At 46.5% G+C, this 20,018-nt stretch overlaps 2 protein-coding genes across 2 annotated transcripts; one reads left to right on the forward strand and one right to left on the reverse strand.

Moving 5' to 3' along the window:
• Positions 1-432: 432 nt before the first annotated feature.
• On the reverse strand, positions 433-2,320 carry LOC149360607 (uncharacterized; the record flags this gene model as incomplete). The annotated part of the gene is made up of 3 exons (XM_089572408.1): positions 1,018-2,320; positions 839-950; positions 433-660 (listed from the first exon to the last, which is right to left on the reverse strand). Coding segments are annotated over exons 1-3 (606 nt in total), but the record flags the coding sequence as incomplete, so codon positions are not given.
• Positions 2,321-6,154: 3,834 nt separating this feature from the next.
• LOC149360608 (thiol S-methyltransferase TMT1B-like) lies at positions 6,155-17,661 on the forward strand. Its single transcript, XM_089569345.1, has 3 exons — positions 6,155-6,529; positions 9,200-9,349; positions 17,428-17,661. The coding sequence occupies exons 1-3, from the start codon at positions 6,155-6,157 to the stop codon at positions 17,659-17,661; spliced, it is 759 nt and encodes a 252-aa protein (XP_089425471.1).
• The last annotated feature ends 2,357 nt before the right edge of the window (positions 17,662-20,018 follow it).

Genomic DNA, 20,018 nt, shown 5'->3' on the forward strand with positions numbered 1-20,018 from the left:
TGCTGCTGCTGCTGCTGCTGCTGCTGCTGCTGCTGCTGCTGCTGCTGCTGCTGCTGCTGCTGCTGCTGCTGCTGCTGCTGCTGCTGCTGCTGCTGCTGCTGCTGCTGCTGCTGCTGCTGCTGCTGCTGCTGCTGCTGCTGCTGCTGCTGCTGCTGCTGCTGCTGCTGCTGCTGCTGCTGCTGCTGCTGCTGCTGCTGCTGCTGCTGCTGCTGCTGCTGCTGCTGCTGCTGCTGCTGCTGCTGCTGCTGCTGCTGCTGCTGCTGCTGCTGCTGCTGCTGCTGCTGCTGCTGCTGCTGCTGCTGCTGCTGCTGCTGCTGCTGCTGCTGCTGCTGCTGCTGCTGCTGCTGCTGCTGCTGCTGCTGCTGCTGCTGCTGCTGCTGCTGCTGCTGCTGCTGCTGCTGCTGCTGCTGCTGCTGCTGCTGCTGCTGCTGCTGCTGCTGGTGCTGCAGGGGGTGGTAGCAGCAGAGGTGCTGCTGCTGCTGCAGAGGGTGGTAGCAGCAGAGGTGGTGGTGCTCCGGAGGGTGGCAGAGGTGGTGGTGGAGATGGTGGTGCTGCTGCTGCCGCTGCTTCTGCTGGTGGCGGTGGTGATGGTGGTGGTGCTGCTGCTGCTGCTGCTGGGGGTCGCGTTGGAGCTGATGCTGCTGCTACAGGAAGCTGGGCCTGCGAGAAGGCAAACCGCCGCACGTTTACACATGCATATCCCGAAGTTCATCTTGATGGTACATTGTTCACAGCACGACTTTGTGAAACAGTAAAGAATCCCTCATTACCACCAAGCAGGTAACTGTGAAAACGTCTATAACCTCACTACGATTCTATTACAACATTGCAAACGCACCTGTCGCCTGGCAATGGGGAAATAAGGTTTCCCCACGCCCTTGGCACTGGCCCACCCCAAGATCTGGATGATGCGGCCCCCAGAGCCAGGCAACTTGCCACCTCCGGTGCCCCTGCGAGCGAATGCGAAGAGACACGTTACTGCGGCATTCCATTTACCAACACTGTTGACAGACTCACCCTTGGCCGGCCCGCAGACTTGCCAGCTCCGCCCTTGTTTGGCAACACATTTGCCGCCAAGACTGCCGCCAATGCTCGGCAGTCTTGACAGCCGGCCCCAATCGATTCAAACTCTCCGCCAGCTCGTCCCACAGAGCGCGCTTGCGGGCCGCGGTGATGGTATTGGAAAGCTCCGTCGAGGCCCGCGCCAAGAAGATGTGCTGCTCCAAAAAATCGAGCAGCATCTCTTCTTGGGCAGCGGACATGCGGGGTTTCTTAGGCGCCATCGCAAACTAGATTTCCCGCCTATTCTCTCAGAGATATCAAACAACTTCCGCAGGGAATAGCGGGGAGTTCTTTCTGTGAACAGGCAATAGTGCGGACTACACAGCTTGGGGTCAGGGTAGTCGCTTTACGAGAGGGAGCGTATGCGTGCTGCATTCCGAGCATTATTTCTCGCGCCTATCGCTTTAATGCGAGCATTTAGGCTTCCGTCCGGAAGGAAACAGAATCGGGAAATGTACTTTCTGTTGTCCGCCTAACCGTTTTGCTCTTTCTTGTTTGCTCCTCCGGTCGTTTTCGTTACTCAGTCATCTCTTTGCCGCAGCTATACATATAAACAAAACACACATATGCGAACGTACATCATTTATTTTTCCCCACAAATCGCACTTCATGGTCGTCTTCTATTTCCTATGGGAATACAGACAGACAACCACACATTAGATACTGGAACACTCCACCCTTTGACACTTTTGCCATCGATCGTACGCGCCTACCAACACAGGCTTACCTCAAACAGTTTTCGCCGATTTCGTGCCAACTGCTCCTCGCAAGTTTGCTCAGCAGACCCGTAGCCTTCACTGTCTTCATTCACATTTTTCTCAGCACTTGGAACAACCGCACAGTACCTTGATTTTCGTCGCCACGTAAGAAAACAGTATCAAGGCGTGGAACAGCTGTTTTCGTGCGAAGCGGCTTGTTGACGTTTTTTACCGCCGTCAGCGCACCCCCGCGGCAGCGAAAGTTACCCACTAGCAAATTTAATAGCCTAACTTCTTGCGCTTCTTGTTTTTTGATATTTTTCATCTTTAAACATATTTTTTTGGCAAAATAAAATAATAATTATTTTTATTGTTGAGCATTTCTTTACCCTTTTAGCAAAAATTTAGCAGACGGTCCCTCGTCGTGCAGACAAATGCTTCCGGGGCGCCGCTCTGCTGCAATTGGCTGATCCCTCGTTACGTCAATTTTGCGTCAGGCGTCGACGTCACATCGTTTCGTCATTTTGACGTCACTGTCAATAACTTTTGACAGGTTTTTGACAAAGTTCCGTAATACGGGCCCTGCTTAGAGTGGTTTAGGAGACCAAATGAATAAAATATAAACGTATAGACTTACCGTAAGCGGACGATGAAGCTGGATTTTGAAGAAAACGTAATCCGCGAAAAAACGCCGACGCCACCGACATGGAGGAAACCTCCATGCCACCGACGCAGCCACGCACAGGGTTGTTTGCAGCCCGAATGATTTTCCACCGTCTCGCGGTAAAACGGTAAAACGTGAAACAGAAACCCATTTTACGGTCGTATCTTTATCGCTCGCACTCTTGCCGTGTGCAGCTTGATCTGATATCTAAGACCACAGAAGGCAACTGGTTTATAAGCGTAAATTCTTCGCATACCCTCTAAAAACCTTATTGTTTTCGTGAAAACAGAACCGAAATCGAACTGCTTGACCGTATACGCGCCGCATCTCCCACCGAATAGTATGTGGTACAATTCTCAAATAATAATTATAATGTTGCATAGCATAACGTCTTTCTTGCGTGTGTTCGTGTTTAGAAAACTGATATCCTCGACATCAGCGTGTCATCGGCTCCGAAGCAACAGGTGCAAAGGTAGGAACGAAAAAATACTGGCTTTGTGATTGTTGCGTCGGTGCACTTATTCGCGTGAATACAAACTGCAAAGGTATAAATGGGAGATGTTAATCGCACAGAGGACTATTGTGAGGTGTTTCTAAGGGATGGGCGCTTCTTTGAATTCTCACACCCGTCTTTCCCCCTTTATTTTCAGGACAGTTTAAAGAGAAATGTAGAAGCGTTGATGAAATGTTTCTGATTTCAGCGCGTTGGACAGTAACGATCGAAAGATGGAATGGAATTGTGTCGAGCGATTACTCTAAGGGACAGCGTATTCATTCGATGTAGTACAGTTTGCGGCGCCTTTACTTCAAGAACGGCTGCCTTTCCGCGGCTTACTTGTTAGCATTAAATATTTAATTGTATTGACAATATACGTCACGATATAACGAAAAGGAGCTTGTCAAGGCTCCTGAAAATATACAGGAGGGTGTTGTAATGTCCTCACGCAATACTTTTTAATTTCCGTAAGAGCGAAGGAGGTGGAGGACTCCCGACATAGTTGCAGTCACCAGATGCAGGTCCCCGCAGCATGCAGTGCAAAAAAAATTGACATTGTTCTATACTTAGTCGAAAGTCAGTGTATCGAACATTGTTAGATAAAATTAGGATTGTTATAGACTGGTCTATAGACAGCAGACTATCTATAGTGTACAGTGCATAGACGAAAGGAGATTGAGGTAGTTGTAGACTGTAGTCTATAGAGAGTCTATAGACCGTCTATAGACGAAAGGAAATTAAAGCAGCTATAGACCGTAGTGTATAGAGAGTCTATAGACCGTCTAAAGACGAAAGCAAATTGAGGCTATAGACCTTAGTCAATAGACAGTCTATAGAACATCTATAGACGAAAGAAAATTGAGCCAGCTATAGACTTTAGTCTATAGAACGTCTATAGACAAAAAGAAATTGAGGTAACTATAGACCTTGGTCTATAGAGAGTCTATAGACCGTCTATAGACAAAAGGAAATTGTGGCAGCTATAGACCTTAGTCTATATCGAGTGTATAGGCCGTCTATAGACGAAAGGAAATTGAAGCAATTATAGACTTTAGTCTATAGAGCGTCTATAGACAAAAGGAAATTGAGGCAGCTATAGACCTTAGGATATAGCGAGTCTATAGACTGTCTATAGACGAAAGGAAATTAAGGTAGTTATAGACCTAAGTCTATAGGGAGTCTATATGACCGTCTATAGACGAAAGGAAATTGAGACAGCTATAGACCTTAGTCTATATCGAGTCTATAGACCGTCTATAGACGAAAGGAAATTGAAGCAATTATATACTTTAGTCTATAGAGAGTCTATAGACAAAAGGAAATTGAGGCAGCTATAGACCTTAGGCTATAGCGAGTCTATAGACGAAAGGAAATTGAGGTAGTTATAGACCTAAGTCTATAGGGAGTCTATAGAGCGTCTATAGACGAAAGGAAATTGAGACAGCTATAGACCTTAGCCTATAGATAGTCTATAGACCGTCTATAGACAAAGGAAATTGAGCCAGCTATAGACTTTAGTCTACAGAGTGTCTATATACCGTCTATAGACGAAAGGAAATTGAGATATTTATAGTCTTAAGTCTATAGAGAATCTATAGACCGTCTATAGACCAAAAGAAATTGAGGCTGCTATAGACTTTAGTCTATAGAGAGTCTATAGACAGTCTATAGACGAAAGGAAATTGAGGTATTTATAGACTTAAGTCTATAGAGAATCTATAGACCGTCTATAGACTAAAAGAAATTGAGGCTGCTATAGACTTTAGTCTATAGAGAGTCTATAGACAGTCTATAGACAAAAGGAAATTGAGACAGCTATAGACTTTATTCTATAGATTTTCTATAAACTGTCTATAGACAAAAGTAAAAGTCTATAGGATGTCTATAGAGTCTATAAAAAGTCTATAGAAAGTCTATAGACCATTTTTATAAGGGTAGTACTCACGCCAACACAGAAAGATCAAAATTCTCCTCTACTGCCTCGCCGAAGGCTGCAGCCATTCAACAATCATTCAAATGTCAGCCAGGTGGACTGAATACCTCACATGCCAAGAAACCGGTTCTAATCTGTATACTCTGTGCGTTTTTTTTTCATAATTTCCATATGTCTGTATGTTATTGTTCGTTTGTCGTTCGTCCGTCCTCGCATTCAACCCAAAATGAGCTGCTACCAACTAGTCTAACTGTTTATATTGTCACGTAGTGGTGACTGCATTCCGGCGAACAGGAAAACAACGAGGATGCCTTCGAAACGAGACTCTTTATTTGGGCTGACTTGCGCCCGCAAAGAACTGAATCACTCGGCGGCGTAGCAACAAGCGTGCTCGGCGGTCCTCAAACAGAATGCCCGCCGCTGTCGGCCGTGCCCTTTTTAAAGCTGATAGCGAACCTTTGAGATAAACCTTGGGAAGTTACTAGAACATTCTGGCACAAAGTAGAATCGGCTCCGCCTGGATGCAATCAATCGAGATATATCTAGGCGCGTCTCGCGTCACAAGCGAAGCGATAAAGCGGCGTGCCGGCAGCCTTGAGGAATGAACAAATAAACACAACAAACAAACGCTACAAAGATTCGCGGCAATATTGCATGTCTAAGTTTCTTTTCACCTGTCTGTTAAAAGCAGAAATTCTACCTCTTAGAGCGCATAGACTAACCTTGAGGTTTCCGGCGAGAATTGTGACAGTTATTGCACCGTTCTTTTCCTCAAAATAAATTCAGCCTCTTGAATCGGTTTTCTACTGAATTCTTGTTGAGAACCTTTGGCGTAAAAAGTACGCGCACGTTAGTGTGCAGGTGCGCATTTTCTTTAATGTTTGCTTATGTCCAGAAATATCAACCTGCAGTCAGCTTATATCAGCTTCCTTTGCCAGCCCAGATTTTTAGCGCTGCTTATAAGCATGCCCTAGCAGTCTTGTGCAGAATTTGGCATGTGCGGCATGTCAAAGCACTAGAGGAAAATCACACACTAATGAAAATCGAGAGTGGAATTTATCGAATCATGTGATTAAGTGGTTCATGTACTGGAACGCTTGGCCGTTCCCGTGAACACGTCATTAAGGCGTACTGCATTTGGGATTGATGGATAAAAGAAGCGTCAAATGCCCATCTGAGCCGACATCTGTTCGTCCTGGCTGCGTGCGTGCTCGGTCTGCAAAGCTACGTCAGTACACAATTGGGCCGCTTCCGCGTGACCGAGAGCACGGCATACCCGCGCCAGACCGTTACCCTGAAGCATGGGTCAAATATTCAGGCAGCTTCTGGGTCTGTTATGGATCTCATCAATGCAGATATGTGGCTTGATTCTCCTGATACCATTGCTTATGTCTCGCAAGGTACGCGAGCTCTACTTCGTCGTCTTCTTTGGGCTTGGGATACGCATCTACGCCAAAGGTTTGGCCGCGATAAGGCGTATTGCATTGGAGCCTCTTCGATCGCTGGTGTCTCATGATCCTGAACTCCGTGAGCAGGGCGTTCTGAGGGTGCTCGAGATCGGGGCAGGACTCGGGAGCAACTTTGAGCACATGCCGAACTCCATCAAGTACACCAACGTGGACCCCAACCGGGAGTTTGGAGCCGCTTTCTTGAAGGAGCTTAAAAAGCACCCCCAGGTAGGGTCAAATCCGCACCTTGAAAGAACACTGATATCAGCCACAGTCGTTTATCTGCTTCAGTCCGTTTATGTGAACGCATATATCGTCGCGAGCGGTTCCCGGTGATGACGCTAGCCGGAAACAGAGCTTTGGCATGGTTCAAAAACTGAGGATGACTGCGAAATATAGTGTCTATGCGAAGGAGGCTTTCAAATGCGTAAAATTTTCTTCAAACAAATGGAAGCAAGCAGTCAAAACATGAATGTCGAAGCCGAAGTTTGCAATCGTTTTATCCGTTTGCGCAGTAAATGGTCAGGTCCACTGCTCCTTACAACCCACAAGGGCGAGAAAAAACAAATATGCCTAACACGCGGTTTAAAGAAAGGTGAGTTCGCCGTTCTGTTTTGTTAGGAAAACCCCCATATAAGCCTATAAACAGTGCTCGCCTTTTTCGGAAGCAAATAATACAAAAGGAAGAGCTTTATCTAGACCTCGTATACGTTGCGACTCAACAAGCCACGCCGACTAAGGAACGTTGACGCTTATATTCTGGAGACTAGACAATGAAGCCCAGAGTAAAACAGTGCACAGCAAAACCACGGCTGCCTGTCTTGAAATGACCAAACTTTGCAATGTACGCGATACTTCACGAGAGTGGTATCTAGAGCAAATTCTCTTTTTTCTCTGTGCAAAACTCCCACATTGGTTTCTATGAATAAAAGGGCATCACTATATGCCTCCTTATAAGGGCTGATATTAATACTGGATGTGTTGCTGATCGTATCATTGTGCAACAGAGTGTGCCCTAACTATCAGGAACCGCATCAAAGGGGAATCCGATAAACTACCGCAAGTTTCCAAAATTTTAAAAGCTGACATGATTTTCGCAACACATACTCTTGCTCCTCTCTCACTTCCGAGAGGATTGATTTGTGAGGAACATGTCTTGCTGAGTTTATCTTTGCCGAAGAGAGGAGGATGACTGCGCAACGAACTCCGAAGTTCTGGAAGTTGTCAGTCTTCTGATACGCATGAAAAGCAGGGTATTTTTATAGTTTGTTTTGGGACCAGTGTTTCTTGCTTCATATGCCTTGCTACTTTACCGCGAAAAGGTACAGTTATTCTAGAGGACGAAGGCTCACAATGGCGGATTAAAAGAGGATTGGTCGACCAGGGTGCACACGCCCCGGACCACTGTGAGGTGTGCAAACTGCAGCCTAGCAAATCAGGAGCGAGAGGGCAGTGCGCGCTGCTCTGGAAACGCGAGCATTTTGAAGCGAGTCTTAAACATCGTTCGCTTTACAGATGTCTGCCGTGCCCGTTAACATTGCTTGCGTTGCATACTAAGGTTTCTTTGCGCTCAGCTCTTTTTGTAACTGCCTAAATTACTCTTGCAATTTCTGACGTTTCTCTCATTAAATTTCCATGGGTCCTTATCTCCTGTGTATAGCTGTTCTTCCATACCGTCTTATGCGCGGCTTTAGCTGTGAATGACCTGCTGACCTTGGTATCCCGTTTCTGGGTTTCAGGTTGAGGTTCACATATGAGCGTGTGATAGTTCCAGAGCCCATGGCCGACCAAGCGCACTGAAGTTACGCTTCAGACCTATCGAAACTCGAAAGTAGAGGCAGTGACACTTTGACCATTGTATCAGCCGTGGAAGAACTGCGACGACGCCTCATAGATTATAAGCGGGATTTCAAGGAACATCAGTATTCTCTGCGCGGTAAGGTGGCCAGGACAAAGAAGCAAGTGGAACGCGGCCTGAGAGAGGGAGAGGAAGGTCTCATGATTACGTATGTGGTTAAAATGGTTCATGCCGTAGAAAACGTCGGAGCGGCATTGGCTGCCAGCGTGGTCGTTACAGCAAATATGAGGTTGAGCAGTCCGTGGACACCCGGACCATGGCGTAAGGGACGGAAAATGAAATGAAAATTGGTTTTAAGGAAAGGACGCCTCTCTCTCAAATCTCGATGGACAACCGAAAGGAATATACATAACAGTACGTCTCTATTCACTATTCACCATATTCACTAGGCATGCCTTTGTTCAAACATCGCTCCAGCTGGCGTGGCGGAGTGGTTACCGTGCTCGTCTCGCAGCAAGACGTGTTCCTCACAAATCAATCCTCTCGGAAGTGAGAGAGAAGCAAGAGCATGTGTTGCGAAAATCATGTCAGCTTTTAGAATTTTGGAAACTTACGGTCGTTTATCGCAAGATACTGCGTGCGCCATAATTACCGATTCCGCCTGTTACATCTTCATCCTTTCTGAATGCGAGTTGAACATGCTTGCGCAGTGCATCCTTTCATTCCACCTAAAACTCACCTACGCCGCCGCGGTGGCTCACTGGTCACGGCGCTCGGCTGCTGACCCGAAAGACGCGGGTTCGATCCCGGCCGCGGCGGCCGAATTTCGATGAATGCGAAATTCTAGAGGTCCGTGTACTGTGCGATGTCAGTGCACGTTAAAGAACCCCAGGTGGTCGAAATTTCTGGAGCCCTTCACTACGGCGTCCCACATAGCTTGAGTTGCTTAGGGACGTTAAACCAAGCCAATAAACCAAACCAAAACCAATAAAACTCAACAATTATCAATGTATGTCGGATTGCATAAAACTAGAGGCAGATTTTGCTTCCTTAGCATGGTGGGGTGATTACTGTTCTGTCACCGTTTGTTTCTTTTACAGATTGCATTGGACCGTTGGGTTCATTGTAACGGCGAAGATATGAGCCAGCTAGCGAGTGCCCACTTCGACGTGGTCATTTTCACCTACCTGCTGTGTTCAGCAAACTGTGGAGAGAAAGTCCTCGAAGAAGCACGCAGGGTACTGGTAAAAGTGGGTTATTTTTGTTTCTCTCACTGATACCGTTCGCTCGAGAAAAAATCTCTCTCACAGTTTTGAAAACCCTGTTAGCCGTTTCCGTTTAGCCAGATAAAAGCCAAATGTGACCGAAGCATGGCCTGAATTAAGAACAACTGTCGCACCTATGCGAGCAAAATCTATATGCTCGTCAAACTCAAGCAGGAAATCGCTTGTCAGCGTTTACCCAAAACATTTTTCTATTATCGGTGTGCCCGTGAATGAAAAGAAAAGCTTTTGTACTCCCAGGTCCAACAGTTCTTCTTCTATCAGTTTTCCCCACGCTGTCTTCTACAGCTGCCTGCTACAGGTATATGTGCCTTCAGAACCATGCAGCAAATACTTTTTCTCTTAATACTTGAAGTACAGAATACGTATTTGAATCGAAAGTACTCATAACTTCATGCTAAAGCACGAAAAACTGGAGAGTAACTGGACTCTGGAAACAGAAAGTTTATTTAAATAAGCAACCACTTGGAAACAACCTAAAAGTGACCCTAATGTTAGAAATTCCTTGAAAGCTGACTACTTGGGAGCACTTTTTGATTTTCGAAGGCACGTAGGCTGCAGAATTTTTGGGTTTTTTAGAGTATCGGACAAAAGATAAAAGGGGCGTTATAAAGAACGCGAGATACAACAGGGACATAACACATCACTTTATATTTGTTTTCTTTTTAGCTGGTGCCTCTTTTCGCAAATTTGCATGCAACGTACTTCCTTCTTTGTTGCACTCTCAGCTGGCTGGGTATAACTTAAGAATAAGGCACGAGACAACGACCACCTATTCTACACAACGAAAATTAATAGAAAGATCGGGAGTTAAACTACACAAGCCAAGAAAATTTGGACAAACTGTTCTAGTTTCCACGGCTACCACCATGTGTAACGTGGCGCTCGATACTCAAAATGAGAATTGCCAACACAGTAAACAAAAAAAGATAATAAAGAAAGAAAAGCTGAGCATGGTGGACCACCCCGTTTCAAAGGGGGTGCTCTATCCATCCATCCATCCATCCACCCATCCACCCACCCACCCATCCACCCATCCATCCATCCATCCACCCACCCACCCACCCACCCATCCATCCATCCATCCATCCATCCATCCATCCACCCACCCATCCATCCACCCACCCATCCATCCATCCACCCACCCACCCATCCATCCACCCATCCATCCATCCACCCACCCACCCATCCATCCATCCATCCATCCACCCATCCACCCACCCACCCACCCATCCACCCATTCATCCATCCATCCACCCACCCATCCATCCATCCACCCACCCATCCATCCATCCACCCATCCATCCACCCACCCACCCATCCATCCATCCATCCACCCACCCACCCATCCATCCATCCACCCACCCACCTATCCATCCATCCACCCACCAATCCACCCACCCACCCATCCATCCATCCACCCACCCACCCATCCATCCATCCACCGCCGCAGTCTAGGATGTTAGGCACATTTCACTGATTTTCTATGGTCGCCCAAAATAGTCGGTGTGCGTGCAGGATGCATTTTATAAGTCAGGTTTTAGAGGGAGAAGAAATAATCGACCATGGTATTCACCTTGTTCGCACATCTCTTGGAACTATAGTTTTATGAAACATAAAAGTTTAAAATATCCACAATAAGTTACGCCGCATTCGCTGCTGGCGACCAACAGATGGAGCTAGTTGCTGAAAGAAGCTACGAGTAAAATACACATGAACAACGCCTGAGGAAATTGGACGATAACAGGTGGTCAGCTAAGGTATTTAAATACTTATACAGAAAGAGCGTTGACTCACAGTGGCGGAAAAGAACTAGAAAACTATCCAGTAAGTATGGCGGTCACAAGGACGGAGAAAGAAAGAGCATTAAACGACAGGTTAAAAACGCAGAAGTTAAAAATTAGATTAATTCAATGGAAAAGGAGCATAGTGTACAACTATATCGATACTGGAAAATGCAGATCAGGAAAGAATTTTTCTATGATAACTCAAGAGGCAGTGCCGTACTCTTTGAAGCTAGGTCAGGGTGTCCTAGAACGTGCAGCTACAAAAAAAAATTCAACGAAAATTATGACACATGTGCAGTGTATGGTAGATCTGTGGAAACAATTGAACACCTCATACTCAAATGTGATGGTATCCATCCGGATGTCGATGCAGGCGCAGTCACTCTTCCTGAGGCCTTAGGGTTTCAAGATAACAATGGCCATGTAAATAAATCTGCAGTAGCAGTTAGCAAAAAGAGATTGGAGGATTGGTGGCTGAAAAGCAGAGATGTGGCATAAGGTTAGAAGTGTAGGAAACCGTAGGTAAAGAAGATGGCGAATCTTAATGAGAATTGACAACACCGCTGAACAAAAATAAAGAAAGAAAAGCTGAGCATGGTGGCAATTGCCCCCACCCCGTTTCAAAGGGGGCGCTCCTATCCATCCATCCAGTGAAGCTGGGCATGGCTAGGGTCCTGTTGCCTGCCCTACGTTAAGTGAAGAGTGCTAAAGGAATAAAAGAAAAGAAGACAGCGGATGGGAGAATTAAAGGCGCATTCAAACAAATTAAGGTATTTGTGCAAAGCCTATCAGCGAATTTTTAGTGCGTAACAACTGAAGATCCTGCAGAAGGTGTTGAGAAACATCCTACATCTTACACTACAGAGAACAACGTTTTATGGCATTCGAAGCCTGAAATATCGGGTGAGGAGGCAGGTCAGAAGAAAGCTCCTTTGCCGGAAGTTCAATGTCGAAGTACGGGCAGGCATAGTTGAGATGTCGATTGCTCTTCTTATATTAGCAGTCATCGCAAAGTGGAACTTTGAGGTTCCAGAAGCTCGCCAGCAAAGTTAGATCAAAATATAGCTTATGCAGACAGTTACGCAAAATGAGTTCCGCAGACAGTTCCGTAACATACATACGCACGGACGGAAATACAAGAGTAATAAGCCCGTATGATACACGGAAATCGAAACGGCCCTCTGCCTTTTCCGCATGATTTACGAGTGCCTCCAGTATGATTTCTCTAATATTTTCGCATCATTCTCGTGACGCCATACAGAATCTATGTGTGTTGTCTGCATACCACAAAATAGTTACGTGCGCACCTCGTGGAACCCACGTAAACTTATGACAACGGTAGGCCCGCACGCTTCATTAACGATGAGTCTGAAATGAACAGCAAATACCGCAGTTCAAACGGTCTTGGTGCTGGCTTTGAAGCGAGTTTCGGAGCGATTCTTTCCTTGTTTTCTGATCTTCAACTCAAAACTGCGTCCTGAGAAAGCCCTGACACCATTTTCCACGCAACGATCCAAGAGGTGCGATGCGCATTTAAGCATGACTTTCATAAATGTTGCTGTCCAACCCCTGTAGTCAAGTAGACCATGACAGCGTGCCTACGGCTTTGTCAAGCTGTCATCGCGACAGCTTTCTCTGCTGTGCTCCCTCATCCTGTGTGTACTACATTGGGTATAAATAAGAAATTCATTATTATTATTATCAGATACCGCCCCTTGTAATGCCTGCCGAGCATGCGAGACACGTACCGTAGTCAGGAACCCTGTAGCACTTAGGCTTTTAGGAAATATTGTATTGACGAGCATTGGTTTCCCGTTATGTTGCCGCTTTAGCATCGGACGTTCAACTTCTATTATGATTGAGTCATCTAAACACAGGGAACTCTGCGAAGATCCAGGTACTGGAAAAATATTCCACAATATATCTGCCGTTCCCTATTTTTATTCAAAATGCCTTGACTACAAAGTATTGACGCGAGTAGTCCCAACATATATCAAATGGCGAATGTTTTATTCGTAATAAGAAAGGCCAAATTGTGCGTTTTTCCAGTTTATGTCCGTGCGTTCGTGCAATCAGTTGCTTTCGCCTTATCACTCGAATGTTTCCAATATTTTGCTCTTGAGCACTGCTTCAAGCACTGTCTTGTTACTTCATTTTAACCCAAATTGTGTGCTTATGGTTCTTTCAATAACACCTTCCAAGAATTTTTAGTAGTTGAGCACTAAGAATTCATATCCCATTCACTACTTTTAAAATGATTTTTGCAGTGAATTTCACCGATTACGCCCCACTACTTCGGCATGAAACTGCTGATCGTGACGCTGCAATGCGCGTTCTGCTCCACGTGCCCGAGTTGACGTGTTTTTCTCTTCTGTCAATGCGGAACAGATGTGGACTATTTTCTCGCTTTCGCTGCCAGGACGGCGCCGTAAATGGCGTCAGGAGCCAAACGAACAATTTACGACTTCATAACATCACGTGGCTGCGTGACCCAGTATCGCGAGCAGTGCGGCACGTGTCAATGGCAGCGCGCGTGACAATTTGTCTGTCACAGGATTCGGAGGCTGTCTATACGTGGGGGGAGTTATCGCTTTTTTCTTCTCTTGATTTCCATTTTACTTTCCAGCTGGTACAGTATACATGTTGAGATTGGGTTTCGTGTTCTCCTTCCTTTAGAGTGCGTGCTTCCCCATTTTGCTTCTGAGCAGCTGCAATGGCCAATTAGTTGTGGTGCTCGGCTGCTGACCCGAAAGACACAGGCAAAATGCTAGAGGTCCGTGTACTGTGCGATGACAGGGCACGTGGAAGTACCCCAAGTGCTCAAAATTATCCGTAGCCCTCCACTACGACGTTCACGTAGCCTGAGTCGGTTTGGGGCGTTTAACCCCCCCCCCCCCCCCCAAGCCCAACCAAACCATCATTATGCTTCTGCGCACATTTTAATGTGCTAGCAATAGTGGCCGCGGTGAGCGATTTCAGCCATATATGTGTGGTCCTCCTCTGTCCCACCAACAAAATAAAGACCGGAAAAAGGTTACACAGCTCCGATGCGAACTCAGAAACTTCTTGTGGGAAGTGAGTAGGAAACCTCATAGCCACACGATTGTTTTTTTTATTATTATTGTATGAAAATCAATCACGCTCAGCTATCGAATGCTTTACGAGCATATACCAGGTGTCCCAGCTAAATGTAACCAAGCTTTTAAAAAACACGGGGTGTCCTAGCCGTCTGAAACCAAATGAGTGTTGTTTAGAGTCGCGCGACCTAGTCTGCAGTATTTTTTTCGTTCTTCAAGGTTGACTAATTAGTTAAGCTTAATTAACTAACTTTTTAATTATTGACTTGAGGAACAATGTGGCAATGCAAAAGTTGTAGAGCGCTTTGAGAAACAGCTTACTGATACATTTGCAGCAAAGTAATATTTACTTAAAGTAGTTTTTTTTTGCCGGCCTTTAACCATAACCCGCACATTACGAAAAAGCTTCCACATGACAACTGTGCCACTTCAACGTCCCAAGACGCGCCTTAAAAAATAAAATCCATTTTTTTCTGAAGTCCTCTCCTCGATGAGACTTTGGGTGCACATTGGGGCAGAGAAGTGAGCGAGCAGCTGGTCACGTGACAACTTTCTTTTAAGGCCAATAAATGAAGCTACGTAAATCGTAACTTGACGGAAACAGCACTACTAGCGGTTTTTCGAGGTGATCTTAAACTTTTGCGTTGATACTTTCTTCCTGAAGTTAATAATTAAAAAGTTAGCTAATTAAACTTAACTAATTAACTAATTCTGAAGAGCGAAAAAAATACTCAAGACTAGGCCACGCGACTATGAACAACCCTGAGTTGGTTTCACTGGACTAGGACACTTCGCCTTTTTTAAAAGTTTGCTTACATTTAGCTGGGACACCCGGTATATTGTCACGTTGCAGTGACGGTAGTCCAGAGGTCAGGAAAACACAAACAAGACTTGCAGACGAAGCTCTTTATTTGGGTTGACTTGCGCCCGCAGAAGAACTAAACAGCAAGGCAGCGGCGTAAGCAACAAACGCGCTCTTCAGTCGAACAACGAATGCCCGCCGCTCGCTGCATCGCTCAATTTAAAGCCGTCAAGGAAACTTCGAGATAACCGGTCAAAATCGACTACAGTAATCTCGAAAAACGTAGATGCAGTTCTTCGTGGCTGTGATCAATCGAGATCGTATCTCACCATCGAATTGGAATCGTTCCAAAATCGTGCAGCTCGGTTCATCACTTCATGTTACTCAAGGGAAGCCAGTGTCACCGCCCTCAAGCAGTCCCTCCGTCTCTCAACACTAGAATCACGCCGCGTCGTTTCCCGCCTATGCTTACTTCATACATTTTATCATGACACAATATCACGGCACCCTCTATTAACCGCCCCACTACGAACGTCCTCCCGGCTCAGTCACGGTAACCCGATAGCAAGCATCAGTGGCCACACGTCTGCTTACAACAACTCATTTTTTCCCAACGCAATAGCACTCTCGAATTCACTGCCTAACGACATCGCTGCATGCACTGATCACAAAACATTCCGCGAGAAAACAGAAATTCATCTCATATACATCTTGATCACTTCTGCGCTCTTTGTAGCGAATATTGTCTAATATATCTTTAATGAATGATGTATCACCTGCTGGGGAGCACTGATATCACTACAATCCCTGTTATGTTTGTTTGTATGTTTGTTCTTTTCATTGTTATGCATGTTCCCATCATCGCCGTTGTAAACCAATATGTCCCCCCTTATGTAATGCCTTCGGGCCTTTAAGGAAACAATAAATGAAATTAAATTAGTCCGGTCGATTCTCGCGTCACGAACAAAAATGATAACGCCCCGTTCCTGCGGCCCTGAGAGCGAACGGACGGACACTACAATGATATGTGGCAATATTATTCCGCGACGCAGAGACACACATTCTCATGTCTTGGAATACTGCGCTTTACCTGCACGTCAGAATTGCGGAAGACATGGAAACGCGTCAAGAACCGGCAACGCAGCATAAACTCTCCGGGCGAAGGTGCACTGCTCAGTGAACAAAGACTTAGATGAACGACGTGGTTCGGCTTTCCCAGGAGACTTTTGTGCCACGGTCGGGGAAGCCAACCAGAGACGATCGATCGCTGCTTTGTGTGGTGCCGTGATGCAGTATTTTAAGGACAAAGCCATTTATGTCTCATGAGTGGCGTGAACAGGATGTGTCACGCTTTAACCAATCCATAGCCAATACGCAATCCAATCCATAACCGCCTAACAAGCCAATCTCTATTCCAATCAATAATTTAGCAAGCCAAATCATAATCCACAATCCAAGCCATAATCCAAGAAAGGCACGAAGAGGCTAAAGAGTGGCGGGGACAGGATGTGTCACTCTTTCACCAATCTATGGCCATCCAACACGCCAATCCATATTCCAGTTGATAACTCAACAAGCCAAACCATAATCCGCAATCAAAAAAGGCTCGAACTGTAAATGAAGAAAAATAAGAAAATTTTGGTCTAGGCGGGAATCCACCTCAGGCGTGCGTCGTGCGAGACGCGGACGATTCCGCTGCTCCATGAAGGTTTTCTGTTTCTTCCGCACGGTATTTATTGCAATGCTGCGATGTTTTAATTAAGTGACCTAGCTGCAAACATTGAGAAAACAGTCGCACATCAATACACATGAGAAACGAAGCACGAGAAAAGAATTCATTCAGACCACTTATCTAATACAATATAAAACGACACATCTAAGCAACAAACTAGAAAAACACAATCAACAAACGCAGCGCTAAGAGTGTGTGCCACTCCTGTTAAAACTCGTTCTGGGCATGCAATTCTTTCAGGTGTACAATCATTCTACAGAAATGGTCTTTAGCAGAAACGACAGATTCACCATGTCGGTCCATCACGCGTGTTTTGCACAGGCTGTGTAATCCAATTAAAAATAACATATCTTCGATTTCGTCAACAAATTATAGTGCAGTCAGAAATCGTACAGAATGAGGCGTCAAATTAACTCTTTTCTTCAATGTCCGTTGCATGATGTCCTAGGAGAGGGTTGATTTCGCTCTGATTTCACTCTGATTTCTAGCGCTACATAGTCTGAAACTGACGGTCATTTCGCAGTTTTCTTGCGCTAAAATATTTTAACTTGTGACACGATGAAGTAATTTTTCGCGTTTTGTACGTATCACATGTCATTGCGGACACTAAGTATGCACCTTTGATTTATGTGCATTCCCTCTTCTAGGGTGGGCATTTGATCTACCTGGAGCACGTGGCTTTTCCCAGAGGAACCTGGCAGAGGATTCTGCAGAACCTGATGACCCCGCTTTGGAAACTCGCGTGTTGCAACTGCCACTTGAACAGGGACTCCGCAGAGCTACTCAAAAGGGCCGGCTTCTCGCACGTTACGGCACACTACACTGATGTGGACATTAGCACTGTATTGAAGCGTCAAGCGTACGGCATCGCTACCTCTTGAGGCAGCGAACGCTGCCTTTTGTTGTTGTTGTTGTTGCCTTCGTGGCATGGCACATACCCACGACGGGGGATAGTAGGCCAGGGTTCAGTGAGGAGAGCCAACAGAAGGTGAATTGGGGCCAAGCTAACGGTTTTAACTTTGATTGCCGAGCTAGTTCGATTGCATCGTGCCGTCTTCCTTCTTGCACTTGCAGGCATACATACGTTTTCAGTTATTGTTAGTAAGTCTCAATAAAAGGACATATGGGTGCCATTTCCGCCCTTTTTAAGGATGGTGAACTGAATAGTACCTCTCCTTTTACTTGCACAGCACCCTGTAGTGTGCATTTATAAACAAGGCGATTTTTTATATTGTGAGACGGGAAACAGAGCGCAGGATGGAGCGAGCTTTAATGGCACCCGCAAATATGGCTACCAGCCCTTCGAAGAAGAAGATGAGCGATGATGATGGATATGTACAGATGAAGACGAAGGTCGCATGTTGTGCTTACACTTTCTCCCCTCGTGTACGAAAGCGACCGGCCTGGGCGCAGGTTATAGCACAGTAGGGCGACGGGCGAAGGGTTTTAGGCGGGAAACATAAACAATCTCGGCACCTCAGCAGCGACGGTCAATAACAGGATGGACAGGGGTAACACGATAGTTCACCGGGGATGTTTGTTCGAGTACAGTGTACGGACCAATATAGCGGCTCAAGAATTTTTCACACAATCCCGGAGTACGCACTGGAGTCCACAGCAGTACCTCATCACCAGGGTGAAAAAATATGGTACGGTGGGAGAAATGATAGATGCTTTTCCGGGAGGCTTGGGAGGCGTCGGTATTCAGGCGGGCAATGGTACGGCAGTAGGTAAGACGAGAAGTAAACTGTTCTTGAGAGAGTCTGGAAGAGGTTGAGGGGGCGGAGAAGAAAGACGCTTCGAGGGTGAAGGTGGATAGACGTCCATACACAAGGAAAAATGGGGAGAAGCTGGTGGTTCTTTGCACTGCAGTATTGTATGCAAAGGTAACGACATGGTGTCGCAGTTGGTGTGGTCGGGCTGGATGTACGTAGCTAGCATATCGGACAGCGTGCGATGAAAGCGCTCTGTGAGCCCATTGGTCTGAGGGTGATAGGCTGAAGAGGTTTTGTGCACGGTTCTGGAGGCGTGAAGAACTTGGGCAAGGATGCTGGAGAGGAAGGACTTGCCGCGGCCGCTAATAAGGACACGAGGAGCTCCTTGGCGCGGAAGGATGGCGTTCAGGAAGAAATGGGCGATCTCTGAAGCAGAGCCGGAAGGAACAGGGGCTGTTTCAGCGTATCTGGTTGAGTGGTCGATGGCAGTGACGATCCAACGGTTGCCCGTTGGTGCTAATGGTAAGGGACCGTAGAGGTCAATTTCAACGACTTCAAAAGAGGAGAAAGGACAGGGGAGAGGCTGTAGAAGGCCCGCAGGGGCAGACGAGCTCCGTTTGCGACGTTGGCAAGAGATGCAAGACGCAATATATTTTCCAAAAGCGGTTGAGAGGCCAGGCCAAAAGAAACAGCGCTTGATGCGGTCATAAGTTTCCTGAAAGCCTAAGCGGCCAGCCATGGGATCATCGTGAAAGGCCCGCAAAACTTCTCGGCGAAGAGACCGGGGTACGACAGGCACCCATGAGTCACTGAAGGGGCTGTAATTGTACCAAAGAAGTATGTTGTCGACTAGCTTGAAAGAGTTAAGTTGGCGACGTAGGCGGCCATTCGGTGGCCGCGTAGCGCCGCTCAGACGGTCGATAAGAGTCCGGCAGTAAGGGTCGGCCCGCTGCGCTGAGGCGAGGTCGCCAAGACTGGGAGCGGGCATCAAGTCAATGGGTGCGGCGGTCAAGGTTGAGATAGACGTCGAAGGGGTAGTTTGGCAGTTTGAGGATGCGGAGGACACGCACGGAGGTTGGGTTTGAGCGAGGGGACAACGAAATAGCGCATCGGCGTCCAGGAGTTTCTTGCCAGATTTATAGGTGACGGTAAAGTCATATTCCTGGAGACGGAGAATCCAGCGGCCGAGGCGCCCGGACAAGTTTTTCTGCGAGGACAACCAGCACAGGGCATGATGGTCAGTGACTACTGTGAACTGGCGGCCGTACAAATAAGGGCGAAATTTCTGAATGGCCCAGACAACAGCGAGGCACTCTTGCTCAGTTATTGTGTACTTCTGTTCCGCTGCAGTAAGTGTACGACTTGCGTAGGCGATGACTTCCTCGCACGAGGAGTGCTGCCGCTGCAGAAGAACGGCACCAATGTCTTGTCCACTGGCGTCCGTGTGTAAAATTGTTGGAGAATTGTCGTCGAAATGGGCCAGTATGGAAACAGATGCGAGAGCCTTCTTTAAGGTAGTAAAA

Source organism: Amblyomma mixtum, chromosome 2, assembly GCF_055824585.1.
Source record: "Amblyomma mixtum isolate Tamu chromosome 2, ASM5582458v1, whole genome shotgun sequence".
Classification (NCBI taxonomy): domain Eukaryota; kingdom Metazoa; phylum Arthropoda; class Arachnida; order Ixodida; family Ixodidae; genus Amblyomma; species Amblyomma mixtum.